A 10,587-nucleotide genomic window follows, 5' to 3' on the forward strand; every position below is an offset into this window, starting at 1 on the left:
TCACCTCTCCAAAAACTGCACTTCGCTCGTCGGCACCCTCAGCACGGCTCTTGGACTCACCCGCTTGTCAAGTAATCGCACCCTCTCATAGGTTGGTATGCTTTCATTCCTTGGCCTGCCAGCAAACTTAAGCCGTGCACAAGGTGGGCCTCGATACCGGTGAATTCAACACGCGGCAGCAGTCGTGTACGTCACACACACACCACGCCAGCGCCTGGAGCTGTTTTCCTACGGATCGACCTTTTCACAAAGTGGAACCTTTTGAGCATGCCCGCTCTTGTCTGCTTCGCGCAGTTCACGGAATACCCACTCAGTCACACGGTGTTACGGGCCGGACAGAAATTATCTGTGGCGAGACACGAAATACACTCACATTTCACACATCACCAGCTATTTAAACGCTGTGGCTGGCTGCGGCGGCCACGTGCATGACCACCAACATGGCGAATGCCGCGCAGGCCACTAGCGCCCCTTGCGAATGACATGTGAATACCTCTTATTGGGGGTTTTGATTGCTCACGGCTAGATGTTCAAGAGTTCACTTAGGAACACGTCAATAGGATGATACCTACCACGCAATTTTTCCCATTGTGATGCATTGTAAAGCACGCGTCATGGTTTAAACATAATTATATAGTCACTGCACACTTTGAACTAATTACACCACACAAAAAGGTGCAGAAAAAAAAAACAAGCAAACGAGCACAAGAAAGAGGAAATGTCAAGAGTACTTACTCTAGTATGGAGTTTATATTAGGCTCCACCGACAGGCTCTGCAAAAAAAAGTGATGAGAACATTAAATGTGATTAAGTTTCGGTTTCGGAGGCCGTCGGATTCTCAACAGCCCCAACTGTCAGCAACAATCAACGCACGACTCCGCCATCATTCAAAAGCGGCAATAGCGGCGCAGCCATGCACGCGGCGAGGAAAGCCGCACAGATGTTGTACTACGCGCACCGCGGCGGCGAGTACGTCACGGCGAGCGTCTGCGCCCCTCCCCTCGGCGACCTTGCGAGGGCGAAAGGCTAGCGGCGCTTTGCAAGTCTGCATTTCGAGGTCAAGTTTATTCGAGAGTATTGCGCATCGCGTTCCACGCCGGCGTTTTGTTTTTGTTTGCCCCGGCGGTTTCTTTCCGTTGCCCGGGCTTTCCGCGCGCGCTCGAAAAGCGCAACAAACAGGAAATGGCGCATCGTCGAACCTTCTGAATCAGCAACAGCTCACTCAGCTCCCGCGTGCACATATGACGCCGACAGTGAGCAACGTCGACGCGACAACGCGCGCGCGCGCATGAGACAACGGCGTGACGCTCGAAAAGCAGCGAGGTCGAGCCGTTTCCGCGTCTTTTGTGTCACTTTCGGCTGCCGCCCGCCCGGACTGGGGCATCCGCACACGCGGTATCGTGGGAGGCGGGCCCAGACTCGGTAGCGTGCCGTAGTGTACTAGGACTCGGGCATTCCCATGACGAAAGAGGGGGGGGGGGGGGGGGGGTCGTAGAACGGCTGATCGCTCTGAGGGGGAGAGAGATTAGGGGGGAGGGAGGGGAGCCAACGCAAGCCAAAGTCCGCACACCTGCGGCTCGCGCAATTACGCTTCCTGGGAAGGCGCGCCGGCGGCGCCGGAACTCGGAGAGCGTGCGCGGTGAAACCCAAGACCCACGGCTTTCGCCGCGGACTGCGAGCACGTGTCAAAATAAACAAACGATGACGACCACCGGTGGAAGACCACCGATACCTCCCCCCCGAAGCACGGGCGGCGGCGAATTCCTCAGCAATTGCCGCCGGAATGCGGCTGAACTGGGCTAGTGGAGCAGCGAGCAAGGGCGCCCGCGCGCGCTCGGCCGCCATACGGTACGCTTCTCCGAGCACGCCGCATGCCGAACGCGCTAAGGGACACGCAGGGTGTCCGGCGGGATTGCGCGAGCACGCCGCTCGACGCGGTCGCGTCGCTGGCACTCGGCGGCATGCGGTGCCATGCCGTGCCATGTGCCAGCCGCGGGGCCTCACCGCGCATTGCGTACCTGCTCGTCCACTTCGATGGCGTCGTCGCTGGACTCGTCGTTCCTGTCATGTTCGGCGTCGTGTAGCTCCAGGTCGAACACTCCTGCCATCATAGCAGCGTCGGCAGACCCAGCCTGCGCCGTTCACTACGACAGGCCCATGACAAGACCACGTCCAAGCTGCACACACGCGCGCAAGCCACCGAAATTCACTCCGCCGCGCAGCTGATTCCAGCGACGGCAAAGGGTGCAACGATGGTCGTACACTCGCGTCCTCGGCCCACAATGAACACACAGAGTAGAAATTAAACTCGACACTTGCTCGGATCACCGCTGGTAGACGCAGATACCCTCGATAACGGATGAAGTTTCAGAGTGAAAAGGAAAAAAAATGCGAGCGAAAGGGCTTTTTCTCTCTAGGCTTGTCAAAGATAACAAGAATTGTCAGACTCAGCAAGGCTTGGCCTTTCACTCTTTAAGTGCCGCTTGTGGCGCTACAGTCGAGTAAGTTTTTATTTCGGCGGTCGTGTTTTGCGGACGCGATCATGCCCGCGAAATTCAAAATAGAAGCACCGGTAAGGGTTTGTCCATAGCCTTCTCTTCTAACTTATTGAGGGATTTGTGTGGTGTTGGGTGCTCCTTTCTGGCTGTTCTGTATGGCGCGAGATTGTCAGCATACACTGCTAAACCTATTAGGTCGCGGCACTCTGCATGAAGAGCATAAAATTGAGAATTTGCTTCACTTTACGTCAGCAAGACGTGTGAAAATGGGAATCGCGCTGGCATGCAGGTCAGCTGGCATAACACGTCGGAAATCCCAAAATAAAAACAAAGAGGGAGGAAATGCAGAAGTGGGGTCACGAAATGCGAGGCTTGGATAGCCACCACAACGCAGGTTCTGCAAGGCTTGTGGTCCCTAAAAGGTAGCGGTGCATTGAGCTAACGAAAGAATGAATGCAGGCGCAGGTTTGAGAGAGTTTGCAAAATATTACTAAAATTTAAACAGCAGGATGATACCACTACCACCACTTACAGCACAGGAACGACACTGCAGGCACCTAGTAGTTGATTTCCAGCTGAATTTTACTCTTCCAGAAGGAGCGTGAGACTAACCAGGTGCACGAAACAACTGTCCTTCTTCAGTGCGCTGTCAGCAGCAATCGGTCAAAATACAATAATACTGTCGTGCTCAAAAGATTAAAATAAACATAAAATTCCTCTTTGGATGTGTGCTATTAGACAAGTAAAATCCAGTTGGAAGCTAGCGCTCATGCGAGCATGTTTTCATCGCTGCTGTCCCACTTGTAACGTCGCCTCGGTCCGCACTGCTAACCTTGCACCAGGAAAAAAAAAATAAAAGTGACGAAAACGTTCGTTCAGCAGCTTCCTCGAAATGAACCATCAACCGCTGAAAATCTTAATCCGCGCAAGGCAACTTGCAACATAACGTTTCCGTCGCGCGGATCTAGAACCGAACTAACGCTATATGCAGCTATCTAAACAGGGCGACAGCATCTCTTTGCTGCGATTAGACCGGCAGTGCAACTAGACCTGCCAGCGCACAGCGACTACACGTATTCTGCGTACTCTGCCGTTATCAAGCCCGTCATTTAGTTAAGGCAAAAATCTCTCAAGAGTGACCGAAAGAGTGAGCCCTTGATTCATTTTGGAATTGGCTCGTTACGACACTCCGAACCGGGTGACTAACCTGGAGTGGTCTGGACCGGCCTCCATGCAGGTGCGGCCAAGTGGTCGTCGTTGCCGCCGCACCCGTCGCCAAGCAGCACCTCCACAGGAGTGGCATGCCGTCGGTGGGTGGACCTCCGGCGCCTGCAGGCACCAACGCTCCATCACCCGACAGCGACAGTGCTTTCGGCTTCAGACGAGCACAGCGTGGTTGTCGTTATTGTTGTCTCAAAAACGATGACACATACCCAAACACAGTGTGCTGCGCTGTTCGGTCGTCTTCTTCGTCCAACAGAGCACGTGACAAGACCTGCCCCTGTTTCGTATTCGCCTCTTGGATGTTTTTAACTGCCTATCTTTACCCGATTTCTGTCCTGAGAGGATGGCGAGCTGGTCTAGCTGGTTTGCCATCTTGAGAAGGAATAGTGCTGGAGGGGATGACAGAAGCACAGAACTGCGTTGCCGTTGCGCGCTTCGTTCGTCCTCGGTCTGCGCGCTCTGTTCCTTTTCAAACTAAGTGTGCATGCGTCCCTCATTTACACACCTTCTACCCCCACTGAGAACACTGACATCTGGAGGACATGCGGGTATCCCCAGGAAGTGCGGAGAAGCTCCCGCAGACATCCCTCACATTGTGGTTCCGGGCGGACATCGACAAAGTGTGGCCGCGTGCTCGGCGAGCCGGTGCACGTGCCTTAATTATGTAAAGGTGTATAGTATACTATGCCTCCCGATTCTTGGCCGATCCCACAGTGTGGGTATGGGCCATCTTTTGTACGGCTAATAAAAATAATAATAATAATACGCCGCCGCGGTGGCTCAGTGGTTATGGTGCTCGGCTGCTGACCCGAAAGACGCGGGTTCGATCCCGGCCGCGGTGGTTGAATTTCTTTGGAGGAGAAATTCTAGAGGCCCGTGTACTGTGCGATATCAGTGCACGTAAAAGAACCCCAGGTGGTCGAAATTTCCGGAGCCCTCCACTGCGGCGTCTCTCATAGCCTTAGTCGCTTTGGGACGTTAAACCCCATAAAACCAAACCAAACCAATAATAATAATACGTGAAGGATCGAACAACGGAGCTCAGCGTTAAGACAGTCTTGGCATTGTGTGGATGGACGGCGAGAAGTCCTTTTGGAGCTCTGCGTTTTCCAAGGCCAGCTAGCCGCACCTGCCTGCTGATGCCGACCTCCTGTTAGCCGGGGCATTCCCGACACGCTCCTGCCTGCTGATGTCGGCCTCCCATTATCCAGGCTGTTTCTGCCACCCGGCTGTCTGCGGATGCCGGCCTCCTGGTAGCCAGAACGTTACTGCCAGACGGTTGTCCGCGGACACCTGCCCCGGTGACCGGGCCGTACTCACCCTGCCGTGTGCTTCGTCGCCGACCGTCAACAGTCGCCCACCTGCAGCGCAGGGTGGCAGGACGACGGAGCAGCGCAGTAGAACTTTGGCGTTCCTCTTGCTTACCCACTCTAGGTTGTGTTAAGTGCCCCGTATTGCGCGTGTGCGTTAACGTGCTAGGTACGTCGTGTCGTGTACTCGTCGCTCAGGAAAAAAAATAATCGTGATGCTTTACTACCCGGTGCTCCTGATCGGACCTGGGCCCATTTTGGCGGCACTTTCTGTGCCCAAGGGAGGCCCATTGGAAGTCCTTAAGGATTTCTATAGACATTAGCAAGGACATTGGTTATTGGTCAAATAGCAGTATATCTTCCCGGGAAATTTTATGGGCCCAAGAGAAATGACTTGCTCGGCCCACCGTTAAAACTATTTGCAAAGCCTAATTTACATTTTGTGCGATTTGGGCTTGAAGAAAGAAATGACTACAGCTTATTATAAAGGTGCAAGTAATTTCTTGATGGTCCGTTGAGTTCTTCGGAAGGGCTCAGACCCTTCCAATCGTTGACGATTCGGCGATCAATAAGCAAGATGGCCAGGTGTAGAAGGTCAAAGGAAGGATTATATTTACAAGTATGTACAGAGGTAAACTGAGTTACAGAAGCAAAGTCACAAATGCACTGCAACTTAATGGGCAATTCTCACACAGAGAAAACTCTCTACCTGACCTTACTTATCGACCGGAGGGTTCCGGTTAAAGCTTAGGTGCTTGTAGAAGCACGTGCCAAGCACGGAGTCCTTCCCGAGACTACACAAGTCTAGGGCTCATCTAGGACTGCTGTCCAGTGGTTTTGCATGCATTTTTATATGCTTTACAAACAAAGGACTTAGGGCGGTCAAGTTTCAAGGCCCGCCCTAGACTTCCCTAACCAATGAAAGTCTAACATACAGTAACCACAGCCCTGGAAGGTTGGGCACAACCTCGAACCCAGGGCTTAGCAAAAAAAAAGAAACATAAAAAGAACATTCAGGAGACCCTCTCCACGCGGGACTCCTCACACTATCCGCACTCTCTCCCCTTTCCACTCTCGCCGCCGCACCCACGTGTCGCCTTTCCAGGGATGACGAGTTCTAGGTGTCCTAGGTGAACAACAGGGCGAGTCACTTGCATGAATCGTCTTGGGAGTGACTCGTGCCAAAGGCAGGAAACGAGCGCCGCGATGATTTGGTGCTGGCAGTAATGCCAGCAAACAAAAGGGTCCTTCGCGGAACTCAAGTCTCGCAAGTTTCTGCGGAATGGTACAGGAATCCGCTGGCACGCTTTCTTGGTTCCCCAGTGGTACCGGTGGACACCCGCGGTCGACAATGCTAGCAGTCGGCAGTCATGGCGACGCTGCTAAGCGTGCAGTCACTTCCGGGCTTTTGTGTGTGTTTGCAGGGGACACGTGGGTGCGGAGCACGTGGCTTTACAGAGAGATCTTAGCATAGACCGGAGGCGCGCAGCGGCCTCAAGCTAAAGAAAGATGGGGGCTTCAATGAAGTGCGGCCTTACAGTGCAGTTGCCTGAACTAGTGCTCACATCTTTACTAGTAAAATCTACACAGCATCGCACGCTGTCACGGTGAACATGCCTGACAATAAGCATATGCAAAACAGATATCAGGCTAGAAAAACGCTGCAAACCAGAATGCAGCGCCAACATACTGAATATACATCCACAGAATGAAAACTTTTCACGAGCTTATATACTCCAAATCAAACACCCTCCTTTTGAAGCCAGTGGCTCTTGCACGTTGAGCAATATTACTTCATTCAGTTATTAATTTATGATTACACAAAGAAGAAATTAAAATGAGCGGACCACGTTGCAGATATCCACTAGTGAAAAAAACGTGCGACCACTCTGCCACCTTTGTCGCAAACATTCTGTAGACGTAATGAGACGTGATTCAAGTAAACGTCCGTAATATAAGCCGAACGGGATATCCACTGGATAACATGTATGTGATCCAAAAGAATGCATATTAACTTAGTGTCTATAATATCACGCGAACGGGATATCCACCGAATGACGTGTCAAGACATCTAAAAGAAGGGCTTGCCGCGGACATCCCTAGCAAGTACTCAAAGGTGTTAGGATACTTGGATATGATTCGGATATCCCTGGGAACTGATGTTGTCACTGAGCCCAGGGTACTTCGGCGTTCAACTGTGGCAGTTTTATTGCGAAACATATTATTTCCAGCTTTCTGAATCCTCAACAGAGTGCCGGCAGTCCAGGCTGTGTTAAAACCACCGCGACCATGTACTACAGGGACAAGCGTATCGAGGACGCATGAGCAGAACTTGAAGTTGATAGCTAGCTGCGCCATTAGGGAATGGCTCGAGGTCATGCGTGTGGAGGTGAAAGGGTGACTCGTGAGGACTAACCTGTGGTAGCTGCGAAATGAGGTGACCGTTGCAGGACATATACGACGATATATATCTGCCTAAATCGATTTCCACGCATCCCGTAGACTTTCGTCCTCGGTAGTGCTTGGCGCATACACTCTTTTGCTCTGCGAGACAACTGTGCTATGCACTCCCCTCAAGTCCAGCATTTCTGGACAAAAGTTTTGAATAAAATATTGTAAAGTAGTTGGTTTCTTGGGGTTTAACGTCCCAAAGCAACTAAGGTTATGAGGGACGCCGTAGTGAAGGGCTCCGGAAATTTCGGCCACCTAGGGGTTCTTTAACGTGCACTGACATCGCACAGTACACGGGCCCCTAGGATTTCGACTTAATCGAAATTCGGCAGCCACGGCCGGGATCGAACCCGCGTCTTTCGGGTCAGCAGCCAAGCGCCGTAACCACTGAGCCACGGCGGCGGGTCTGTAAGGTACTATTATGGAAGTATTGAAGGTAACAGTCCATTCTTTCGATTAGTAGCAAAATCTTTCTTTCGAAGTTTTTCCATCGCTCGCATCGAGCAGTTGAGACTGCCATAAACAATCAACGGGGAAAGTTTTTGACGAGAGCAAAAACGTTAATGGCAAAAAAAATGCAAGCCTGCGGAGGGGACATCTGCGGACGTATTGATTGTTATAGTGAAATCTTATAAAATATGAAAAAAAAAAATTGTGTTCTCTTAATGTTTTTTCGTTCAAAAATACAGAATTGCTGGGTATGGTCCGCTTTGATGATGCCTTGCTGACGGAAATCAAAATCCCGGGACGGCCAAGCCAGAGCGACGTCGGTCTCCCTGAAGGTCAGGCACTGTTTTGCTACCTGATGGCGTTGTGTGCTCCGCGAGGGGAGAAAACCTACTGTACTCGCCTCGAACCTTCTTGTTTCCGCGAACACATTCCGACGAGACAAGTCGGGGCACAGTACGGTATGCCGTCCCGATCCTTATCGCATTCCTCAAAGTTGGAGCCGTCGAATGAGAGAATCGTCGGCGCAAACAGCGACGATCTCGACAGCCGCCGCCGGCAGTGATTGGGGATGGATAACTATAGGCTGATACCGGTTGCCCTGTCGGTCACCCATCCCAAAGGGTAAGCATTGAAGCCATGGATCGGGAGCGCCACAAAAGAGAAGGCGGGCTGCCGGCCCCTCGAAAGCACCAAGTTCTGGCAATCCCTCTTCACTGCTCAAAAGGAAAAAAAAGTAGGCCAGGCGTCACACAAACTCGGTGAGCCAGTTCGACACCGTGAAGTAGTGCATTCGCACTAAAAGTGCTGCGCAATAAAAGTGCTAAAAAGACGTGTTGCGCGAATCGGAGAAATTGACCAGACCCAAACATTCTTCGGGACAGAGAGTCAGTTTTTCGTCCTTTTTTTTTCGCACTGTAGTTGGCCTTTCTTCTTGCTGTTTTATGCCCCGGTATAGTTACTGAATTTACCCGTTATACTGAGCAGTTGTATACCTAGTGGCATGGGTCAGGGGATTTTATTTTCACTCTTTTTCCAGTCATACTTTTTGTATTTGCTATACAGGCATCCACTCTAACTCCTCCAATTCAGCAATTCCGGCGATTTTTCGATGTTCATCGATCGAAATGAAATTTTAGGTCTGTATTCTTTATGGTAGTCTGATGTCTCAGGTAAAATTTCGAACCTGAAAGCGGCGTAGTGTTTCCGCAAGCGAATTTTGAAGACAAGCGCTCCTCGACGCGAGCTGACGCGAGCGGCACCCATTGTTCGAGCAACTTCTACAGGCCACCCTGTACTGCGACGTCACTGGCGTGCCGGCGTGTCAAGCTGGTCGGGCGCGCGCTGGCGTTGGCAGTGCAGGGGAAAACTGAAAATTGGTTTTGAGGAAAGTAAATGACGCAGTAACGGGCACCCGAACCGTGACGTAAGGGAGGAGTGAAAGAAGGAAGGAAGGAGTGAAAGAAGAAAGGAAGAAAGAGGTGCCGTAGTGGAGGGCTCCAGAATTATTTCCACCACCTGTGCAATTTCGCGTCGTCTTAACGTGCTTGATGTGATGTATACGCCAGAGTGATGGGTCACAGAAACTTCTGTTGTGCTGTGGGGTGCACAAATTCTTCATCTGTGACAATGGGCGTGATATCTACCATAGGTTTCCCAGTGATAAGAACCTTCGCGACAACTGGGTGAGAGCTGTCCGCCGTGTCAACTGGTCTCCGAAGGAGCATTCCCGCTTGTGCTTAGAACATTTCGCGCCAGATTGCTATGAAGACAGCGTGTACCTCAGAGAGAGCTTTGGACTCGCTAAGGCTTCGTTTAACCGGCGCTTGAAGGCAGATTCTGTGCCAACGTTATTCGAGTACAGCTGCCCATCGCAGCGGCCAGCTGAACGAAGCGCGGCCGTCAAGATGAAGTGGACCACGGATAGCGTGCTCAAAGTATGTTGGATTGTAGAGCTGTAGCTGGCGTGAATTCATTTCCAAAAGCTCGCCGTCGAGACAAAGCTTCGCAAAGAGAGGACTGTTGATGATGCATGCCCCTGTAAGGACGTTGTGCACCGCGGCAACGTTCCGGCAGCAGATTCTTTCATCAGTCTGGGTCGGTCGGCACTCGCCACACGAACAGCTGTCAGCGGGAGTGTCACATTAACTTTTGTTCTGACGATTGTGTCACAAATGCATGCACGAGAAAAGACTCAAGTACTTACTTCTCCGAGTTCAGACCGTCTCCATGCTGCAGGTGACGCGGCCTGTGGTGTGACTCGACTGGCTCGCGCGGCGGTGGATCATACCTGAAAGGCGACTCGTACAGCCCAAAATCGTCGAATGAGTTGTCTTCTAAAGATTCTCTGGTCTCGGAAAAGCTGTTCTCCGCGCTTTCAGTCATGTCGACAGCGCGGCTCAGGGTAGTTGTGATATCTTCGGGGACTTCACAGCGCGGCGAACAAGCCAGTGACGTCACAGTGAATACCACACGAAGGCACTGTTAGAACGGACGGAGGTAGCCGTACAGGGCATTACCCCCTTACCTTGAGACCAGCGGGCGCCGAACGCACCGAACCTCCCCGCACGACGACCTCGGAGGGGATTATATGCCCTTTCTGGGAAAGGGTAGGGACGGTCGCGGTGGGGACGGAGACGGGTTGTCGGGGAGTGAGT

At 52.0% G+C, this 10,587-nt stretch overlaps 1 protein-coding gene across 2 annotated transcripts in view; it reads right to left on the reverse strand.

Annotated features, from left to right (window-relative positions):
- LOC149362075 (ribosomal protein S6 kinase beta-1-like) overlaps window positions 1–2,430 on the reverse strand; it is a 64,141-nt gene extending 61,711 nt beyond the window's left edge. For both annotated transcript variants that reach the window (XM_089572913.1, XM_089572912.1), the window contains exons 1-2: window positions 2,019–2,430; window positions 736–773 (exon numbers count right to left, since the gene is read on the reverse strand). In XM_089572913.1, the coding sequence (XP_089429039.1) occupies window positions 736–773; window positions 2,019–2,111 (131 nt within the window). In that variant the 5' untranslated portion in view covers window positions 2,112–2,430. The remainder of the gene's footprint in view (window positions 1–735; window positions 774–2,018) is intronic.
- Window positions 2,431–10,587: the final 8,157 nt, after the last annotated feature.

This window comes from Amblyomma mixtum, chromosome 2 (assembly GCF_055824585.1).
Source record: "Amblyomma mixtum isolate Tamu chromosome 2, ASM5582458v1, whole genome shotgun sequence".
Lineage (NCBI taxonomy): Eukaryota > Metazoa > Arthropoda > Arachnida > Ixodida > Ixodidae > Amblyomma > Amblyomma mixtum.